Source organism: Pleurodeles waltl, chromosome 8, assembly GCF_031143425.1.
Source record: "Pleurodeles waltl isolate 20211129_DDA chromosome 8, aPleWal1.hap1.20221129, whole genome shotgun sequence".
Taxonomy (NCBI): domain Eukaryota; kingdom Metazoa; phylum Chordata; class Amphibia; order Caudata; family Salamandridae; genus Pleurodeles; species Pleurodeles waltl.
Window position 1 is genome coordinate 1,330,512,224 of NC_090447.1, and position 23,062 is coordinate 1,330,535,285.

At 44.5% G+C, this 23,062-nt stretch overlaps 1 protein-coding gene across 4 annotated transcripts in view; it reads right to left on the reverse strand.

The window, feature by feature from the left end:
* The window catches only part of ELMOD1 (ELMO domain containing 1), a 282,874-nt gene that overhangs the window by 25,101 nt on the left and 234,711 nt on the right, over window positions 1-23,062 (reverse strand). For all 4 annotated transcript variants that reach the window (XM_069202335.1, XM_069202336.1, XM_069202334.1 and 1 more), the window contains 2 exons: window positions 16,032-16,073; window positions 10,849-10,982 (listed from right to left, as the gene is read on the reverse strand). In XM_069202335.1, coding sequence (XP_069058436.1) covers window positions 10,849-10,982; window positions 16,032-16,073 — 176 coding nt within the window. The remainder of the gene's footprint in view (window positions 1-10,848; window positions 10,983-16,031; window positions 16,074-23,062) is intronic.

Here is a 23,062-nt window from a genome sequence, read left to right on the forward strand (position 1 = left end):
AGCACACCCTGAACCCTTAGCTCTGGTGCTGGGGTCCCAGAGGAACCCCACCAGGGCAAAAAATCTGTTTTTTAAAAATATTTGTTGCGAATTTGCGACATTGCCAATTTATGGCAAAAAATTACAAAAAAACCAAGTGTGGGCTCCTGCACTTGTATTTATGAAGCCCCTGGGTGGGCCAGGTCCTGGGGACATTTTGAAATGCAAGAGGGGGCGCACGGGGCCCCCCTCCTAGGGCATTTTGATGCCCCAGGGACCGGTACCTGCTCAGGGCTTATTTATAACAAATGCAGGAGGGTGCGTGGCCCTCCCACAGCCCCGGGGAACGCCACCTCCCCGGAGCTTTGATCAAACATAAAGCAGGGGGGCCATGCACCCCCCTCACCCCATGCACCGCTACCTCCCCATGGCTTTGATGAAATACAATGTGGGGGTGAACGGCCCCCACTGCCCTAGGGACCGCCACCTCCCCAGGGGTATTTTACATTGGAGGTGGGCCGTGCGGCCTCCCTCATGGAGCCAATGATGGCCCTCGAGACCGCCACCCCTCCAGGGATGGCGGCTGCTACGTCCCAGGGTGCCCATCCCTGGGACATAGCTGTTTGCTCTGACTTGGCGGGAGCTCTGACAGCCCCTGCCAAGTCAGAACAAACACTTCACTTTCTGCAATTGAAAGCTGTCAAACAGCTCTCATTCGCAGAAAGTGAAGTTTTCATTTGTTTCTCTGCATGCAAATATGTGTGCACGGATACAGCTTCTTGGAGCAATGCAGGCTCCCGCAGGACAATGGGAGCCAGCTAGGACAGTGGGACCTCCAGGCTCTCCCCACAGTCCTGTCACTCTCTCTCTTTCCTCCATCCCATAAAGGGGTGGAAGAGAGGGAGAGATTGTTATTGGAATGGTCTCTCTATACAATGACTACAAAGAGTCAGACTAGCAAGATGATTGGTAAAAATATTATAGTTACATTTACATGCAGTACAGCACAGAGTCACTTCTGGCCTAATGGTCAAGGTCTTGTGCTGCCACTCAGTAGGTTGAAGGTTCAAAACCTAGTATCGCTTGGCAGTGTGTCTGTTTATTTTCTAGTGTTTTCACTGTTAAACATTCCTAGTGATGGAACACTGAAGTATTTTTCTCCTCAAAATCTCTGGGTTGAATGCAATAGCATACTGACTGCTGATCTCACTATTTTTAATTGACAAAAACTAAATCGCTCTCTCTCTCAATCTCTCTCCCAGGGTTAAGTAGAAACTGGCTGCAGGCAAGGCCCTGTGGCCAGCCGTCGCCACACACAGCCGAAGACAGTGCATGGTGGTGGTTGGATTAACGTAGAGTAATGAAAATTGTAAAATTTAAAAAAAACATAGAAATTCACTTAAAAAACAAAGGTTACAGGGACGTTATAGTTAGGCTCCCATTTTAAACGTACAAAACCACAGAAATCCACCTGTTATAGTTAGAGTTATCTCAAGTAACTATAACTTGTGCCATAAGGTAACTATCTATAACTCGCGCCCTCGCTATGCCCTGCTAATTACCCCACAAATTACAGCACTCATGACATCTTTGATAACATCATTGATAATATTAATGTAATATTTACAGTAAAATTTTTGATGGAAAAAACTGCATTGAAACATATAGATAGATAGAGTGACTTTCTATGGTTTTTTAATGTACATTAATCTTAATTACTACACTTTAATCCAACCACCGCTGCACACAGCATTGGAGGGCGATTAGAAGCAACGATGCCAGCAATCCAGTAGCAAGACATTGTCGACAGGTCCACAATGGTAAAGTTGACGGCATGTCTTTCTTGGCATTGACAGGGTGATGCCAACTATGAGAGGAGGTGCCAGGGAACTCACCCCAAGGAGGATGGAATCCGAATACATCGTCTTGTTGAACAGCAAGGTTCTGGGAGGACTCAACCAGGACGAGGAACTTTTTGTACATACAGGTTAACGACATTTCAACTTTATGATGCATATATATTTGGCCTCATTACGACTTCAGCGGTCCTTTCACAGGACCGCCGAAGCCGCTGCAGGCAAAAGACCGCCAGTACTGGAGGTCTTTTGCCCGCCATACTAGGAGTGTTGTGCTGGGCCCGCGGGCGAAAACAGTGTTTTTGCCCACTGGCGCAGTGGAACACTCACCACAACATTGACACAGGCTAGTAATTGACCCGGCAGCAATGTTGTGGTGCGTCAGGTGCGGCAGCACCCGTTGCGCATTTCACTGCCCGTAATTCGGGCAGTGAAATGTGCGATGGGGCTGTGTATTGGGGTACCTGCACTGCCCATGTCAAGTGCATGTGCAGTGCAGGGGCCGCGAGGGCCCCCCACAACACCTCCATTCCACCAGCCTTTCCATGGTGGTGTTTACCTCCATGGAAAGACTGGCGGATGGAGACGCGTAATCCCCAAGTCAGCGTTGCTTGTAGCACTGCCCTGGCGGATTACAACCACCAGGACCGCCAGGCTGCAGGCTGGCTGCAGCCTGGCGATGTCGGCGGTTGGACCATGGCGGATCCACCACGGTCATAATGGGGCAGTCAGACTGCCCTGTCTGCAGCAGTCCGACCGCCATTGTGAGGCTGACGTTCTTAAGACCACCAGCCTCGTAATGAGGCCCACAGTCTGTGAGGAATGTACCTGATTGTTTATTGAGTTTTACAATGTACCCTGTGTGAGGTAACTTGATTTCAATATATATTATGACGTTGAGGTGGAGATACATAGGCTGATATTTATTTTTCTAGGGAGATTTTATTATATGGGTTTTGTGTTATGATCATGTGTTTTGTCTAATTATGTGTTTGCTATTATATTGTTTATTTGGAAGCAACATTTTTTAGTTTGTGCTGTGGTCAAGGGGAGGTGACTATGATACAGATTTTTGTCAAATCTTTCCAGACAAATATAGTCACTGGGCTTCATACATGATTTTCAAAAAAGGTTGTCCTATATAGGTAAGATTGTTAAAATAGCCAGTGGGCTTAAAATGTGTTTTTCAAATAGATTGTCTTTTTACATGAATCCTTACAAATCTGCTATTAATTTTGGATTAGAAAAAATATGATGTCACATGGTGGATAACAATTTTATGTTTGTCGGTACCATATTTTGTAAAGAAAAATGTATGGAATTTTCAAAGAACCTTGTCTAGGCAAGTCTTTCTTCTATATCCTTTGAACAAGGGTGTGTATTTTTCATGGGAAATTGAGCATGGAATCACTATGTTTGGCTATGAGTAAGACCTTTGTGGTTGAAATGCCTCAGCCAGAATAAATCTTGTGGAATTACTGTTTTATAATGTTGGTTCTTTCCTCTGCTGCAGCTGTGAAATATTTACATTTTCATTGTGAAGACATACGTGGTAAAGGTATAAGTATGGTAAAGATTTGCGTATTTGCGAGATAAAGGCATGCGTGGTAAAAGTATATGGAAGGTAGCGGCATGCGTGCTTCTGTCATTCATACATCCGTTGTAGACCTCTATCCCTGCAATTACAGCTGCCTGCACGTAGTTTTCAGACCAAATCCTTCTTTATTAATATCAGTGAGGCAGGAGTTCTGCTACTCCTTGAGAGGAGCTATGAGAAAAGCCCCTTCCAGCAGAGTGTGGTGGCCGCACAAAAACAGTGCAAAGGTGTGCCCCATTCAGGCAGTGCATCTAGCTCCCTTTCTTTGAGTTCAAGAGCTCCGTTAAATTAAAACGAATTTGAACATTCTTCTAAAGCAATTGATTTAGTTATTGTTTAGAGCATGGGTACTCACAAACTTTTTCTCGTGGGCCAAAATTGCAGTATGGTTTGCAGCCGAGGGCCGCACTGAAGTGACAGCGGGGGTGGGGGGGCTTAGAGGGGGAACAACCACCCCGCCCCCTTTTTCAAAACATTGCTAAACAATTCTGCAGCACAGTTCTTACCCTTGCAGGGTCCGGTCTATCACACACACCGCCATCTGCTCTCACCCCTACCGCCATCTGCTCTCACCCCTACCCCAGTAACACACACAGCGCCATCTGCTCTCACCCCTACCCCAGTAACACATACAGCGCCATCTGCACACAGCGCCATCTGCTCTCACCCCTACCCCAGTAACACACACAGCGCCATCTGCTCTCACCCCTACCCCAGTAACACACACACAGCACACACACACAGCGCAATCTACTCTCACCCCTACCCCAGTAACACACACACAGCGCTATCTGCTCTCACCCCCACCCCAGTAACACACACACACAGCGCAATCTACTCTCACCCCTACCCCAGTAACACACACAGCGCCATCTGCTCTCACCCCTACCCCAGTAACACACAGCGCCATCTGCTCTCACCCCTACCCCAGTAACACACACAGCGCCATCTGCTCTCACCCCTACCCCAGTAACACACACACAGCACACACACACATAGCGCAATCTACTCTCACCCCTACCCCAGTAACACACACAGCGCCATCTGCACACAGCACCATCTGCTCTCACCCCTACCCCAGTAACACACGCAGCGCCATCTGCTCTCACCCCTACCCCAGTAACACACACAGCGCCATCTGCACACAGCGCCATCTGCTCTCACCCCTACCCCAGTAACACACACACACAGCGCAATCTACTCTCACCCCTACCCCAGTAACACACACAGCGCCATCTGCACACAGCGCCATCTGCTCTCACCCCTACCCCAGTAACACACATAGCGCCATCTGCTCTCACCCCTACCCCAGTAACACACACAGCGCCATCTGCTCTCACCCCTACCCCAGTAACACACACAGCGCCATCTGCTCTCACCCCTACCCCAGTAACACACACACAGCACACACACACAGCGCAATCTACTCTCACCCCTACCCCAGTAACACACACAGCGCCATCTGCTCTCACCCCTACCCCAGTAACACACACAGCGCCATCTGCACACAGCGCCATCTGCTCTCACCCCTACCCCAGTAACACACACAGCGCCATTTGCTCTCACCCCTACCCCAGTAACACACAGCGCCATCTGCTCTCACCCCTACCCCAGTAACACACACACAGCGCAATCTGCTCTCACCCCTACCCCAGTACCACACACACAGCGCTATCTGCTCTCACCCCTACCCCAGTAACACACACACTACATTAAAAACAAATAAATAAATAACCAAAGAGCCTTACCTGACTCAAAGCACTGTAAAGATGGTACAAATGTAGAACGGCAGGCAGCAGACGTGGAGCCGGTGACAGGAAGCAGATGACAAAGCCCCGTAAAAGTTAGCTGCAAGCGCTGACTTTTATGGGGCTTTGGCTTCCAGGATTGACGGAAACGCCATAAATAATGGCCGCCGTAGTAAACATAGAGGAGGGCCGCGGGAGCATGCGCAAAGAAGCCACTGTTGCGCATGCTCCCGCGGCCCTCTTCTATGTTTACATACTGCGGCCATTATCATAGGCCGTTGTTGTACGTCTCCGCGGGCCGCCAAGGTCGGTCCGTGGGGCCGCTGGCGGCCCGCGGGCCGTACTTTGAGTAACGTTGGTTTAGAGTTTACCATTTGGTTTGTATCAAGTAGCAGTCATTGTAATCACTTTCAATGGGTGATTAACTCCATTCGAATTTAAGTAAGTTGTTCTCCCATTTGTAGTTAACATCACATTTTTATTGAGCATTAGTAGTGATGCAAAACAGTACTGACACAATACAACTGGATTGCCAAGTTAACCCACTTAGGTGCTTAACTCTCTCAGGGTAATGAGTAGACAGGGCTTACTCCAAGTGATGTATGGGTTAGAATCTCAGACCTGGTATGATACAGTGAAGAATACTCCGTAATATCAACGATTTGTTGTTGATTATTAGGAAAAAGAACATGACTTTACTAACTGGAACTGAAATAGAACAGTTGAAGCTACGCTTTTTCAGGGGCAAGAAATGGATCCACGCGTTAATATGAATCCTTAGCATTGGGCACTAGATTTCTGTTAACATTGGTCATTTGGTTAGTGTGCTCCTATTGGGCTTAAATCATGCTGATTCAGGAACCTTTGGAAGCACTTGGGTCTAGTTCTTAGCAAGAACTAAACTCTAGCAAAAGGGGAATATAGGTGAACAGAGGATACTAATGCAGGGACTCTAGACACAACTCTGTTGTTTGGGTGCCCAGGGGAGGGAAGGCAAGGTGTGACACCTAAAATAACCCAGGTCCAGAATAAAAAGCAGCACGTCATAAATATATAGCCCCAAAGCACACCACTCAAACAACAAGGACCTCACCCAGTAAAAGTCTGTAGTGCTCCCAAAGATGTCCTAGTGGCCTAAAGTCCAATAACCAGTTTACGATTAAGAACACTATTCACAATAAACTACAGCCAGAATCTCCCTGACCCACCAGGTACACTAGTTTCAGCAAGAGAAGAGAAAACAGTGTATGTGTTGATTGCAATGTCCAAAACGGACATCATCTGCTCAACAGAAAAGAGACCAGCTGTTTATGCCACTCAAACGGGGACACGCACATTCATACACAACATACATACCTTGGCCTGTGTTTGTTAGAACAGGTGTTTTAATAAAAATATTCATGAATATTCATATATTCTGAGTAATGGACTTGCATAGAAAATGTAATAATATAGAGAAAAATAATGCAAGCATTTAAAAATGTGTCCACGTGAGTGGCCGACAATGTTCACAAAGTATGCTTATTAATGGCTTATTAATATTAAATATGGAGCTTATGTTTTATTCATGTATTAGTACGTCATATCAAGGGTTATGCATTATGTCTTAGCTTTATTAATTGTAGGCCTTAACTTAGCGTAGGTCTTGGCCTAGTTGCACGGTCTCATGTCAAGCTGTATGTTTTTTGGCCTTAATAAAATGTCTGCTTAGAGGATTAAAATTGTGATTTTCCAGTGTACTGTCTAAATGTGCTCATAGCTAAAAGTCTTTCTCATGAGAACCGTTTGGTAGAAGACGCTATTCTTGCTAAATGTAACAAATTAAGTGTAATGTGTGTAAGACTGACTTTCTCAGGAGGAGGACAATGGAGACACTGACTGGAGTGTAAGCTGCAACAATATTGTTACCTGACGAGCCGGATGATGAGGACATTACAAGAGAAGCCAATCAGCGACATGTGAACCGAGGACTAGTAGAAATTATAGATTTGATATTTTAGTTTTATTGGACAAAGTGTGAACATGTGATCCCTTGACCAATAGGGACTTGGGAAGTAATTTTAGGAAATTTAACTTAGCCAGACTGCACTGATGGAAGACAGCGCATTTGCCCATTTTCTTCTTGCCGGTAGGCCATTACTTTACTGAGCGTCTAGAGACGTGCTTTACTTTAATACTTAAAGACTTTGCGTTTTCTGAATTTTTATGTTGAATCCTGATGCCTTGCTGACCGAACTGATGTCTTGATGACGAAGAATGTCTTAGCTTGCCGATCCAATTGAGGAGAGGTATGCTGTTACGCATGTGTTTTGTTATGCCTATTTGCTTTTTCTTTCTAGGTACCAACCGCACTATTTTGATGGAGCCAGAGTTAGATGTTTTCTAAATTTGTGTTGACTAAAATGTTTTGCATGAATCCCAACATGCTGATGCTAATCTGATGTTAGATAAGGATCCTCACTAATGAAAGTCTGCTGTAGGGGGTAATAGCCGATGTCTTACCTTTGCTGAATAAATGTATGTGATATCGTTTGTGCAATTGTTCTCGTTATTAATTTGCACCGTAACCTTAGAATGTGTAATTGTTCAAGCTTTGATTAGATTATGTTTCTTTCACCACTTTGGGCAGCCAGTTATGTTTCTGTATGTTTATCATTTGATTCTGAGATTATTTTACATGACTTTAGTATTGTTAATATAGGGAAATAAATATTCTAATTTTTACTAAAAGGTGCAGTTATTCATGACTGAAAGGTCAAGGTGTGTGACAATTACTGACTCCTATTGATTACTAATGCTATTGATTATCATTGATTATTAATGTCATTGATTGGTTACTGATTATTTATCTGCATATACTGGATCTATGGTGGGAACATCTTAAATGCGAATCAAAAGGTTCTATTCAGGTCCCTTTGTAAGTTTATTTAGTAAGGTCCGAAGTGCTAACATGTTTCAGACATGATAGAGAATTGACAAAGGCAAAGGACCCCTGTTAAAGCAGACTCGCCCCAAGGGCACAGATCAGAAGACTACAAGCATGCTACCAACGCCGGCAGAAGCCAAATGGGCATGAAGTCCTGGCAATGGGCTTAAATGATTGTCGAGCTTATTGAAAGAAAAACACAGGGTCAACCAGGGCGCACACATTCCCATTATCAGTGAATAAAAAAGTTGTCCTAAGAATATGAGCAACGTGAAGGGTAATGGTTGGACATGTTTATAACCAGTTGATGCTGTTTGGGTCACAGGGCTCATCATATTAGACAATAGTTCTCCTTTGGTATCAGCAAAGGTCAAGCAGCGTGAGGTGTCACTTGTACTATCCAAGCAGTTTGGTGCAAAGACGGCCACAGCGAGCAGTCGTTTCTAAAACCCAGTTTAGGTGCGCGCTGAATAATCATGCAACGAGAACGGATACGAGCCTGGGTTTTGCAAGTCTACAACTGTTCCATTTACGTAAGGAAACCATCTCTGGCATTTCGGGAGATAGGAGCAAATAAGCTCCATTAAAACCTATAAACAGAATTACATTTTAACTGTGCGATATAGAAAAGTAAGTTTCGATAAAATAAATGAAAAAACGAAATCAAGTGCCTTGGAATTTCAATTGCCCAGGAGATTCTTAGGATTCAACTCGTAATCCTCATTAGTTTCGCACCCCCAGATTTACCGTGAGCCCTGGTATTGTTAACTCCATGAGTGCGAAATGAACACCCCCGTACTGCAGAACTCGTACTGGCGCGGGAAGTTTGTTTTTACTGCCATTGGGACAGAATAAATGCAGTGGGGCAATGAATAGGTATGAATGTTAGCATAGCATCACTCTGTTAACCTAATCCCCTCACCCCACCGGCACAGCCTGGTTTAGAGCAATCAGTTCACAGAGGTTTAGAAAAGAGTCAAATGTTGATGAAAACAACAGTCGTTTGAGGAATGGAGGGGAGTTCAGCATTGAAGGTGATTCCCAGATGAAGTAATTGGGGAAGTACAGGGCCTGGGACCAGAAGAAAGGCAGGGAGTCTGGTTCAGCCCCTACCATCACAAACATTTTAGTTTTAGCTCCGTTCATCCACAGAAAACTGTCCTTCATCCTGTTGAAAACGTGATTCAAGAATAAGGTGATGTCTGCTGGGGTTCTGTGCTGTTCTCCAGCCTTAAGTACATTTGAGTGTCAGAGAATACACTTGAAAATTAACTCAGTAAATCTCAAGGAGCTGCTCCAGAAGGGACACAGAGATGCAAGCAAAAGAGTGGGGATCCCTTGGTGGTCCATGTGTTTCTAGGAGCTATCTCGTAACTTCCTTTTCATGTCCTTGCCAGCGTGGGGTGCGTTTTAGCATGTTTTATAGAGTGTTAAGGTCTTTGGGTATTCAGAGGACTTCTTCTGAAGTAAAGATGGCATATGATGTCCACAAGATGCGCTGGGAGAAATAGTTAAACAGGTTACTGAGAGCTGTTGGATAAATGAATCACAAGGATTTATTTAGTAACACTTTCAGGACCTTCTCTGTCTCCAGAAAACATCAAATTAATGAGAAGTCGAGCGAGGTGAAGGATTTAGGGTTGAGTATTATTAGAGATAGAATCACAACTGTTGCTCGCTTTGTTATTGAAAAAATATAGATGGCGTGTGGTGGCATACATTAAGCGTGGATCGTGCATACATGAGGCATATTGCAACTGTCCTACCATATACCCCTTAGCAATAACTGATGACTTCTTATTTGCAAGCAGTTGCAAATGACCCACGTGCAAAACCAGCAGGTGAAAAAAATATTTTAAGATTTACTTTTGGGACAACTTCTCTTTTTAGAATCATCTGAAGATTAAGTGGGTATTTGGAGAGATAGGTTTTCAGGTTTGGCAGTGGGGCTTAGTTCTGTGTAGTGCTTTAAATGGAAATATTAAAGTGCAGGTAGTCACCCTTTAGAGTACCTGCTTGCTCCTGAGAAGTGTCTGTACTCTCATTAAATCTATTGCAGCAGTGCTGGGAAGTGCAGGTACTCATCCCTTCAAACTGAGGAGGGCAAGTACTCACCACTGGACAGTACCTGCCCATAGAAAGCGCTGGGTCTGTGTCTGCATCTTGTAACAGATATCTGCATCATGTTGAATTCTTGTGATCTTGTGTCTCTCTTGTTTGTGTGTTTTCAAATTCTTATTCAAGAAGATCACACCCATTAGCGTATTTTATGTGATATCGTCACCCCTGAAAATATTCACCTCTAGATCAGACTTTTTGTTCTTTTGTCTGCTATGTTTCCCATCATAGAAGACTCAGCCTGTTGTTGTCACATTCCAGGCACATTATTGTCAGATGAGCAGCTAAAGGACTCGATTGTTTCTTATATACATCTGTTCCTATGCTTTGTGCACAGGTCTCCTTCGCGTTGTTCCATCCCTTGGTTTGTGAGGACAGTCTGGCCAAGCTACGTCCCTTAGAAGCATTTACCCCGATCGTATTAAACCGATCAAATTGGGAGGTGAATGCAATTGTTCAAGGGCAACCCTACTTTTCTGTGTTATCGACAGTCGGAAGTCATGGACATAAAACATAAATAGAATTTCATCCCAGCCACGGGATACGGTTCTAACAATGCGGACACAGCGCCCTCAAAATCGCAGAGTTGGACGAGAAAAGAAAATACTTTGAGAGGATGCTTACAGAACGTCTGCTGGAAATGATGCAGTGCCGGGGCCTCCGGTGCCACATTGTAGAAGTGGGTTTTCAGTGCGCCACTTAGCAGGAGGTTGTATGCCAAGTCTGTTATGTTAATGCCAACAATAGCAAAGGAGTAGCTGTAAAAAAAGAGAAACATAGAATTCTGAATTATTCACTGATTCCAGATCTTCACAATTTGGTACTCTTACAATACTTGGGTGGGGTCTGTTCTGCCCATCACTACGGGTAAGACAGACTTAATGGGGATTCTCTGTGGGCAGAATTAACATTTCCAGCCCGTATACCACATGGAAATCCACCTATTGTGAGCTGCTAGAATGCGGAATAACAAGCACACGTTCAATTACCAGGTCTTTTTCCAGAGTCTGAACCCCAGTTCTGAGGGCAAATCCGCTCCCATTTAACAGCTGCGCTGAGCAGGTGACACGGGAGACTGGTGCCAGGCGGAGGTGCCAAGCCATAGGAGAGGGGGTCGGCTGGTGACTAAGCTGAGCTTGTGCACGCAGCCCCTGCCCTTCCCTCTGGGTGCAGTGGTATCTCACATTATGTATTGTGTGCAGGATCTCTATGCAGAGCTTTTAGAGCAAATAATTGACCTTTTTCATTTTTCTGCCCAGAGCGGATTAAAAGGAGTTTAAAGATACAGTCAGTATCTGTTAACAGCAGGTTTTATTTGTTCAGGCAGCATGGGCTGGTTTAGTAAGGGATCATCAGTGTATTATGTAGATCAACCCTGGGAAGTGGACATGTACAGAGGTTTAGCTTTGGTGCCTCAAGGCTAAGGGAAAACTTTGTCATTTCTCATTTAGGCATACTGGGGCACATTTATGGAATAGTGGTGCATCATTTATGATGCATCACTTTTCTAGCACCCTATTGCGTCCCCCTATTGACACCATGGTTGTGCCGTATTCATAATATGGCGCACCATGGCGGTTGTGTCCACATTAGTATCATCATTTATGGCACTAATGTGGCACTTTGCTGGATTAGCGCCAGCAATTATGGGCACTAATGCATCAAAGCACAGGGAGGCCCATTGTTTTCAGTGGGTGGGTCATCTTAACGCCTGCCTTAGGCAGGCATTAATAATGACACTAAAAATGGTGCAGTGAAATCTAATAAATTTCACTGCACCATTTTTTCTGTGCCTCCCTATGTGGGAATGCCCCCTTACATACATTATGCCTGGCGCATGCATGATATGGCACAAGGGTTTACAAAGTGGCACAATACTTGCATTGCACCACTTTGTAAGTATGGCGTGTGGGGAATGCCACATTAATACCACATTTGTGTAAAAAAAACATGCAAATGTGATGCAAGGTGGCACTGGAGGCATCATAAATATGCCCCATTTTGTTTTACCACTGTTACTGATGTAATGTACACTTTGTTATCAAATCTAAATTACAAAATTGTTAAGGCTGTGACATGCTTTTCAGAGTATTTCAGTATGGTCAGGGTCAGACTTAGCACTGGTGGTGCCCTGTGCGACAGTGTTTGTTGATGCACTCATTGACCACTTATACCATGAATTCCCACCCTACCACCCTTTAACAGTGCCCTTCTCGTCTCCTTAACCACTGTCTCTCACATGCATTTAATTAGTTTTATAGCACCACTCATACCAGTGTAGGGCGTCAGAGCACTTTACATCACACACACATTACATAGAGAAAATCAATTACAGGTGTGTAAATCAGTATATAAGAAATGTTACAGAAGGCAAAGGAAGAAAAGGTATAGGAGTTGCAAGTTGTTCATACTGGTAGGCTGTTCAGTTTAAGAGGGCTTGGTCTGGAGAAGCACAGACTCAGAATTTAAAACGTGACACCATGGCTGGGGGTTCTCTTTAATAATAAGAATTGATTTCTACACAACAAACCCTATTTGCAACATTAGGATAATGAAAGACTGGGTAACAAAATCACAACGCTCTCATGTATATCTTGCAGTATGCATGCAGTTCTTTAATGACAGTTAATAGTTTGCTGTTCGATATTAGGAGTCTAACTTACAAACTGCATGTAACAACAGTATCTCTGAGACAAAAGCAGTAACTCACTGACCTATTAGCATTATATTCACTTGGTGATCTGCATGGTACATGTTCATTGCAGCAGGCATGGCAACCCACTCTGCTACCTTAAAACTTTCTCCAGGCAGAACATTAATCACCAGAGTTATAGTGACATTTTTATTGTTTCCTTAATATTGCTGGAGGTACAAGAAACTCTGCAACAGGTGGTTTTCAAAGCATAATATAACTGCAAACATGGCACCTCCACCAGATGTCAGCACCAGGTGCAGTGGCACCAGTTGCACCACCATAGAGCGAGCCCTGAGTGTGGTATTGTAAGAAGCTGGGTAATTTATTGAGATGGGTGGAAGCCCCACTTAGGCAGAAACCTCAATCCTTTTCAGGGTGAACCACAAAAGTCACTAAATTAATCTGTGCTTAACCCTCTAGTCGCTTGGCCCAAAGAAGTCAGGGAGCTTAATTTAAAGGCAAAGTGTAAAGTATTTATGTAGCACATAAACAGTAATAAAGTGAAAACACAACACAAGAAGAATCTCAAATAATTCAGAAAATAGAATATACTGTACTAAATAAATAGATTCCAGAGCAACACAAATCCAGTAACAGCAGAGGTATGTAATTTTAAAGTTTTAGGTAGATATAATGCCTAAAAGCACAAAACGACACTTGTGGTTATCTGGTTGTGCTAGACCAGAGAAAAGTCACAGGTTTAGGCTGACTGAAATGGAGCACAGGCCAGATACACAGAACAGAGCAGGTTAGTCCAGCTGTAAAAGTAACCTTCTGAAAGTCTGGTGTGAAGAGTTCCGTTTGCAGTGGAGGAGGCCGACAGGAGCAGGGGGAGCATTGCAGTTGATCATCCGTGTAAAACGAACAGCAGGCCAGGAGGCACAAACTGCCATAGCTGTAGTGCAACGAGATAGCCGGGTATCAAGGACAGTCATTGCTGGAGCTTGGCTTTGGCGGTCATGGCGGGCTGTCAATACTGTAGCACCAAGTACAGATCTCACGTTGCCGGGGTCATCACTGACAGTCACGATTCCGCAGTCTGGTTCACCGGAGCTTCCCATTGTTGGTCACTGCAGGCAGTGGAATCTAAGTGTGAACAAGCCCTTTCCTGGTCTTGATAATTTCAGGACCTCACCTTTTTTGTAGAGGAGAGGCACTCTGACGTCAGCCAAGGGTCCAGGGCCTGTGGTGATACCTTTTGGGGATCAGGGGCTCAATCCAGCAGAGGTCAGCAGGGATCAGGCAGGTTCAGTTGCAGGTCTATGCCGATGCAGCTGCAGCAGGTCAGCTGGGCAGTTGCAGGAAAGCTTCTGTAGCTTGTTGTGTAGTTGTAGCTCAGAACAGAAGGTCAGCCAACTGACCCTTGGAGTCACTCAGGCTACCCTTGAATGAAGGAGCAGATCCAGTCTTCCTTCTCAGAAATCATGGAAGGCCTCATACAGCAGGGCAGTCCTCTGTGGAATAAAGCAGGCCTCAAATAGCAAGGCAGTCAGCTGGTAGCAGCAGGGTAGTCCTCTGGAGAAACAAGACAGGCCTCAAGCAGCAGGACACTCCTCTGAGGAACAAGGCGGTCTTTCTTCTGTAGTGTCCAAAGATCCAAGACTGTACTGATGTGTGGCTCTGGAGGGCCAATATTTATAACTGGTGCCAACCTTTGAAGTGGGAGGAGTCCCAATACTACCATCACTTCTGGTTCTGGAAAGTTGTTCCATTCCCCTATCAAGGCTCAAAGACGTCTATAGTGACAAAAGGCTATTGTCAGGTTCCTGTGTGTGTGCTGGAGGGAAGCTGTTGTAGGGTAGATGGGACAGGGAGAAGCCCCACCGCCAACTTTCTTGGTAAGATGGCACATCCTGCCAACACCTAGTCCCTTTTTGTCTCACTGTCTGGGAGTAATACACAAAGCCTAACAGCAGAGCCATTCACAGTCTTGTGACCCAGGACACTGGCAGGGGCAAGGATGGTTAGGGCAATCAAATACTAACTTTCTAAAAGTTACTTTTTTAATTGTGACTTAAAACCTAGCTTTACCAATAAATAGGGTTTTAAATTACAATCCATTAGAGTCTGAACATGACATTTCTACCTGTTTCCAATCAAAAGATAGCACTTTAGCACTTACTAAATGTAACTGGATACCCCCATGTTGTCAAATATGAAGGATATCCCCTGCAGTAGTGAAAAACAAATTTAGGAGTTTTTCCACTAGCAGGCCATGTAAATCTTAAGCCAACATGTGCTTCTTGTTGAATACAATGCACACCACCCTAAGGGACGTTAGAGCCTAAATTAGGGGTGATATATTTATTGAAAAAGAAGGTTTAGGCCTGGCAAAAGGTTTATGCACCAGGTCGAAATGGCAGTTTTAAACTGCACACAAGCAGCTGTGGTAGGCCTGAGACAAGTCTTAAAAGGCTACTTTGGTGGGTGATACAAGGAGTGCTGCCCACTGATAGCAGTTTTTTTTACAGGCTGTGGGTACGTGTTGTATCACTTTTCTAGGGACTTAAAAGTAATTTAAATGTGCCAATTAGGTATAGTCCAATTTTGCCATGTTTTAGGGAGAGAGCACATTAGCACTGGTTAGCAGTGGTAAAGTGCACAAAGTAATAAAGCCAACAAAAACGGGCTCAGCAACAGAATGCAAACATCTGAAGGAGACCCTGCAAAAAGGGCCAAGTACAAAAGATATACAAACGTGTAATATGTTTTTGAATGTATAACTGACATGATTGAAATTAGCTGTAAAATGCTAAGACTGGTACAGCCAATCAAAAAGATGAGAATACTAGTGATATAGTTGGTTGCCTGCATTTCAAGTTCAGTAAAGCATGAAGAGGATTTGGATAGTCATATTACTTCTTTGCTGTAAGACACGAACATGGGGGAAAATGTGCTGAACCTGTTGTTATATGCCCTTTGCCATTGTTATGCTTGGGCCCAGAATTAGAGGGTGGACGACTAACAGTAGTTAACTCATACCTAATAGTATTTAACAACTGTTAATACCCTCAGCAACCAATAACAATACTAAACTAATCAAAAGTTATCTTTAGAGCTTTGCTCACATTTTTATATTTTGGTGTACAATTTTTACATTCTGTGTACTTACCCAATAGCCTTATCAAACTTCTTCTTTTCCCATTCTGATTTACTGCAAAAAAATAAGACTCATTATTTTCTCAATTTGCAGGTATTTTCAATATTTTAGCATGACTTTAGATGCAACAAGGAGAAAGATGCCAGCTTTACCTTCCCCTCTTGTAAGGAGGCTCTACAGCACATTTCAAATTTCCATTTGAAGGAAAATATTATGTTTCCCTTCTGTGATGGACGACTCAGTAGAATAACGCTATGGATGCATAAAGTTGTGGCATTTTCCCCACATCTGCTTTGTGAAGTTTTTTGTTTTTAAATTAGTGAAAATATTTCTTTGTGGTAGACTACCTGAATAAAACTTACTTTTAGAGAAAAAATCATTTTTTCCTTGAAAATCACTCCACAAAAACATTTTTTGGTGAGAATCTTGGCTTCTCTTTCCTGAGCAGCAGTATGCAACATCTTTGTGAAGTGCAAACTTTGAGTACTTTTTACATCTTTTCCAGTACAATTATAACTTCATACATCCCTGATAAACACAGAAGGACAAGTTTATGTCGTAGAGACATATGCTTGTTGCAGATTCCTTACCATAGAATTTCCACCAGTCGTCAGACTGGATCCAATGGGTATTGCTCTGCATCAAAATGTGCCACGTTTGTCAAAGAAGCAACCCAACGGGCTTGGGTGCTCACTCCACCAGAGCAACTGCTGCCACCACAGCATTAGCACGTGGTGTTCCTGTCCTGGACATCTACCAGGCAGCAACGTGGGCATCCCTGCACACGTTTACAAGACATTACTGCCTGGCCAGTCAGGTCCACAGAGACGGCTACTTTGGTTGTGCGGTCCTGCAGCACTTTTTAGTATGATCTTGGTTCACAGCCCACCACCGAGGATGGTATTGCTTGGGTATCTATTCTAAGGTAAGGAATCTATTACTTTAAGTCTCTATCAGATGAACAAGTTTATTACCTTTGGTAATAATTTATCTGGTAGAGACACATTCTAGTTGCAGATTCCTTACCGACCCACCCATCCTCCCAGCTAGGGAACTGATTTCTAAGGGGAGGGATTCCCATTTCAGGGCCCTAGCTCTGGTGCACCAATTTTAGTGTTCTTCATGGCTCCACGTTACTGTTGTGGAAAGTAGTGAAAAGAAACTGACGTCAGAGTGCTGAGGTAGCACTTATGTGCGACCGTGACATCATCACAGCAACCAAGATGCCAACGGTGGATTTGGAGTCGACCGACGCCATCTGACGGCGCGCAAGGATACTACTCGAAGAAAGATCTCCGGATCCAGACTGACGCCTGGGGGAAATTCTAAGGTAAGGAATCTGCAACTAGAAGTCTCTATCATATTTGTATTTCAATCCTGGTGAAAGGATAACAGGTAAGCAGAATCCAAAACAGTTGCACCTTCAAATGTATTCATTGACATGGATACTTCTGGTTGTTCATACAGATTCTTTTGTAGCTTAAATGAGTATAAAATACTCAACGACAGCTGTGCGACATTACAGCACATGTGTTTACAATGCATGCCTTTACCATGCATCCTTTACCACGCATTACCATTACCACACATATACTTAGCTTTCGTTGTAAAGGAAGGTGTGGTAAGGACATATTTGTAGTAAAGGCAATACGTGGTAAAGGCATTGCTTGGTAAAGGATGCATGGTAAAGGAATGTCCTTATGAAGACAGTGTTGTAACGGTTTTATCTCCTTAATGACGAATGGATTGAACAGAAAACTGCATAACATAGTTTCAAACCAAAAAACGCCTCTCTTTTAGTCAGGAATAGTGCAAAGTTATTCAGCACCTCCCGCGCCCCAAAACAGGACGAGGTGGCATATTTTTGTGGGCTATGGCCATGTGATTTAGGGGGTCGTGTGACCCCAGGCCTCAGAGGTGGCTTATCATGTGCCAGGAACACGGTGGCAGCTCATCCTTCAGTTGGGGCTCCGCTTTCTTGGCTTTCTGTCAATTTTGCATCACACTAATAGTGAACAATTATATATTATTCACTATTAGTGTGATAATAATGGAGTACAATTAGCTGAAATATGCCCTTACATGGCATCTGAGGTAAGTAAAAAATACTTTCAAATGTATGTTGTGTACGTGCTTGCAGTCTATTTATGTGAGAGTGTACATAAGTGTGAATTTGTGTGTATGTATGTGTGAGTGAAAGTGGCAGTCAAAGGGTGTGTGATGTCATTTCCGCTACCCATGGCATTTCGGTGAAATGACATCGATGGGAATGGGATATCCTCTTAGTTAGTGACTCAAGGCCTCACAAACTTTTGATTGAATCATTCAAATTCTGAACGAGGTCAGGGATGATGTGACTAGCACTTGTTTACTGAAGATGTCTAACCAGGCACACTGAGAAAACAGATCGTGGAATCTATTAAAGGTAATCTTCTGAGCTTATACATAAAGCATCAATTAGAATGAAGGCTCCTTATATCAGAAAAGCAGGTCTTTAACCGCCCAAGACGCTCAACACGTGGAGACGATTAAATTAATGAGCACAACAGTTCATATCTTTGCACGTAATTTAATAATCCATGTAAAATCTTCGATTTGAAAAAATGATTTAATTTTTAAACTTTGCATGCGAAATGCACAACATTTCTATTCAAAGCAGTTTCTCTTTTCTCCTTCATTTAGAATGGATGTACTTTAGGGAGACTCCTTTTCATAAAACGTAGTTTTATGTGAGCAGAATAGATAATTAGTTAGCAGAGAGCATTTTAATGATAGTGGAATGTTACCTGAGATCCACCTGCATCAATTAGGATAATCATCCATACACCAGCATTCCACATTAAAGGTCTTCTCAAGTACAACAGGCTCACTCCAAACCTCGGACAATTTCACTGACTACCAATGCCTGCCAGCATCATGTTTGAGACCTGCTGGACCATCTACAGGGCAATGAACTCTGATACCCCCCATTACCTGGCAACCACACTAAGAGCATTGGGGAAAAGGAAGCACAACACGCATTAACAGCCGAGCCAGACTATACATGAAATGTAAAGCGAGATGTCAGGCATCTTGCTCCATTTATGTGAAACAATACTCCAGTCCGTATTGCTAGGCTTCATGCTTTCTCATCTTCCACAAGCAGCTGAAAACCTATCTTTAATAGGAACAACTTAACACAAGGTGGCTTACAGCCACCGCAAAAGGATTGTCACCAAAGAGTTATCACTCCCACTCATTCAATCTCCACACCCATATCCGCCCTCAGATATACAACTGCTCATTGCCCTTACCCTTCCGCTAAACCTCACCCCAGCACTCTTCTCGGCCTCTACTTTCCCCTCAGGTCTCACCTTTCCTCTACACTGCCTAACGTAAACCCCACATCTTGTATAGCACTGTATTGCTTCATTGCTTGGTTTGCACCATCGATGTAGTACCTTTAAGGTGTAGTTAGGATATCTGAGTTCAAGAGCTGTTGCCAGGTAACTTCTGTGAACATAGTGCCTTGGTCCTGTTCCCATCTTGTCTGGTAAGAATGCCTGTGTGGCTTAGGGAGATCGCATTGGGCCACATAAAGGTAGATTATACCTTTTCTCACGAACCCCTGGGCAAAAAGATGTTCCAATAATGCCGTGTTTCTGCTGCTGTTATCCTTTCTTTGTGTGTTCGCCCTGTGGAGGAGCTGGTTGTAGCAAAACTCATAAGCGGCACACAGATGAAAAAGCTGTCTCCATCTAAGTCTATCTAGCGTGGTTCGCATCTCTGTATAGGTCTCTCAGTAATGTCCCCCACTCCAATTCTCGAAGCAAGGGTCCATTACGCCTGGTTGGAATTCAAAGTTTAGTACTATGAGAGAGAGAATGGAGGGATATGTGGTGGCCGCTTGGTGGTGATTGACTTGGTGCCAATAGTGTAAGAGAGTAGCAGTAGCATGTAGCGGTGTCTAGGAGGATGGGAAGTGATCTAGGGGCCTCATCCACATCACTTAATGTAGAGAAGTGGGGACACATCCCTGTTCAAAAAGCACCCAGGTTTAAGCGCCAATTATAACTGGGCTACATGGGTAGAATGCAAAATATTTGGGAAGCATAACCCTCAATCAAGTGTTCTTTTATGTAGTGTGTGTTGAGGTACCCTGCCAGCAGAATTATTCCAAACAAGTTGGAGTAGTTGTTTTGGGTTTTGGCAGATACCTTCATGGTAATCCATATGGGCAGGGTGTGTGTCACGTACAGCAGTTGGAGGAGACAGTTCATTTAATTCAATTAATTTGACCTAACCGATCTCAAGTCTGCTTCAGCGGTAGAGATCACCAACACTGGTGGTATATTATGGTCGTTTGGTGTGTGAATGGTGTTACTAAGGACAGTTTCCAAGTAGCGTAGAGCAAGCTTTGGAATGCATTAGTAGGATCTGCTACTCCTATGCCCGTAAGTGAAGAGGAGCCCTGAGATGGCCTCAAGCTGTTGCTGTTCAGCAAGCAAATGTGGGAGAAAGGTGTCAGAATGCATCAGAAAACACAGGACATAATCAGCAAATAAGGTCAATTTGCAGTGCTCACCGTCTACCTCAATCCCCGGGGACAATGGGCACCCCTGTCTGGTGCTCCTATGAATCAGGAGCCAGAAAGCCCTGCTGACTTTGATGCATGACATCATGGCATTGTATTTGGCTGGTATAAAAGCTGTTATGCGGGGACATAATCTGTTTTTTTAAAGGACAGCCCGAAGGAACTGCCAGTCTACTCGATCAAAGGTCTTTACCGCATCCAGCAAGAGAAGAATGGTTTTGGTATTGGTCCGTTCTCCTACATCAATTATATTCACTGCCAAGCGCACATTGTCTTGTGCCTGCCTATTTAGTTTAAAACCGGACTGACAGCTGGGCATCAGCAGTGGCCAAACTGAGCGTAGGCAGGAGACCAGGATGGAAGTACAGATGTTAACATCAAACTTCACCAGTGCAATAGGTCTATGAGAGGAGCGGACTGTGGGATCCTTGTCCGGTTTCAGCAGGAGTCTGAGTCTCTTTTCTTTTTAGCTTTTGTACTAGTGCACTTTATTCTTGGTTATGGTTGCATTGGAAATACCTTTACTGATTTGTATAACACCATCAGGAGGGTTTCAATCAATTGCTTTCCTTGCCATATTTTTTTCTATTTATGTGATATGTTTTATTGTTCACTCAGTGCTTCATTGCAAAGAAGTGGCTGTTTGGGTTATACTACTGAAAACATTATAAATAAATAAATAAATTGAATAGTAAACACTCAAGTAATGGAACAGAAATGAACGGACATATATTGCTGGTCACGTGATATCCACTTCTGCGGAGTGTTTAGGAGCTCTGAGTGGCGTCTCTTGACAATTCACTTGGCGTGTATGTTTCACACACTGCTGGGGTTCTCTTGGCGTCTGGATGCTCCAGCGCAGAATATCGCATTATTATTAATGTATTTGACCTTTGCACGGTTACTGAAACGTTTGAGTCTTTGTTCCAAGAAAGTTGTGAGGTTAGGGAGGCAGCATTGTTATCACACATCAGCGCAATGTTTTCACTCTTGTCACGTTCTCGATCACTGCATCGTTTTCTGGAGCACTTCATTATTTAATTGCATATGGAAAAATAATTTAACTGTTGTTTCTTATTTGACCAAATTAGTTTATTGCTCTCGTCTAGGGAGCACAGGCTAAAAGCTTCCTGCAAAGGAACTGTTTTTTTTGTTATTAGCATTCTATCAGTGGCGTAGCGTGGGTTGTCAGCACCCGGGGCAAGGCAAGTAATTTGCGCCCCCTAACCCGGGGCAAGGCAAGTAATTTGCGCCCCCTAACCCGTGGATTTTAGCACTCGAGCAGTCTCTTCCAAGATGTTGCGCCCGGTGCGGCCGGCCCCCCCTGCACCCCCCACGCTACGCCACTGCATTCTATACCCAAGTTCCCAGGAATACTGGGCTGCTGTTGCCACAAGAAGCTGGTGGCATTGACCTTCCTACTAGCTAAACGACTGATGGCATGCCGCTGGGGTAGAGGGAGAGCTGCTAAATGTGAACAAAGGTTGGACTGTATGTATATTTTTGCAGTGAACAATTAGAGTAGATCTCTTGCACCCTCCACCCTGCTTCCAGTCCCAGGCATAATTGTGCCACCCCACCCCGCTTCCAGACCCAGGCATAATTTTACCACCCCACTCCGCTTCCAGACCCAAGCATATTTGTGCCACCCCACTCTGCTTCCAGACCCAGGCATATTTGTGCCACCCCACCCTGCTTCCAGACCCAAGCATATTTGTGCCACCCCACCCTGCTTCCAGTCCCAGGCATAATTGTGCCACCCCACCCCGCTTCCAGACCCAGGCATAATTTTACCACCCCACTCCGCTTCCAGACCCAAGCATATTTGTGCCACCCCACTCTGCTTCCAGACCCAGGCATATTTGTGCCACCCCACCCTGCTTCCAGACCCAAGCATATTTGTGCCACCCCACCCTGCTTCCAGTCCCAGGCATAATTGTGCCACCCCACCCCGCTTCCAGACCCAGGCATAATTTTACCACCCCACTCCGCTTCCAGACCCAAGCATATTTGTGCCACCCCACTCTGCTTCCAGACCCAGGCATATTTGTGCCACCCCACCCTGCTTCCAGACCCAGGCATATTTGTGCCACCCCACCCCACCCCGCTTCCAGACCCAGGCATATTTGTACCACCCCACTCCGCTTCCAGACCCAAGCATATTTGTGCCACCCCACCCTGCTTCCAGACCCAGGCATATTTGTGCCACCCCATCCCGCTTCCAGACGCAGGCATATTTGTGCCACCCCATCCTGCTTCCAGACCCAGGCATATTTGTGCCACCCCACCCTGCTTCCAGACCCATTCATATTTGTGCCACCCCACCCTGCTTCCAGACCAAGGAATATTTGTGCCACCCCATCCCGCTTCCAGACGCAGGCATATTTGTGCCACCCTACCCCGCTTCCAGACCCAGGCATATTTGTGCCACCCGAGCCTCCTTCCAGACCAGAGATATTTGCGCCACCAT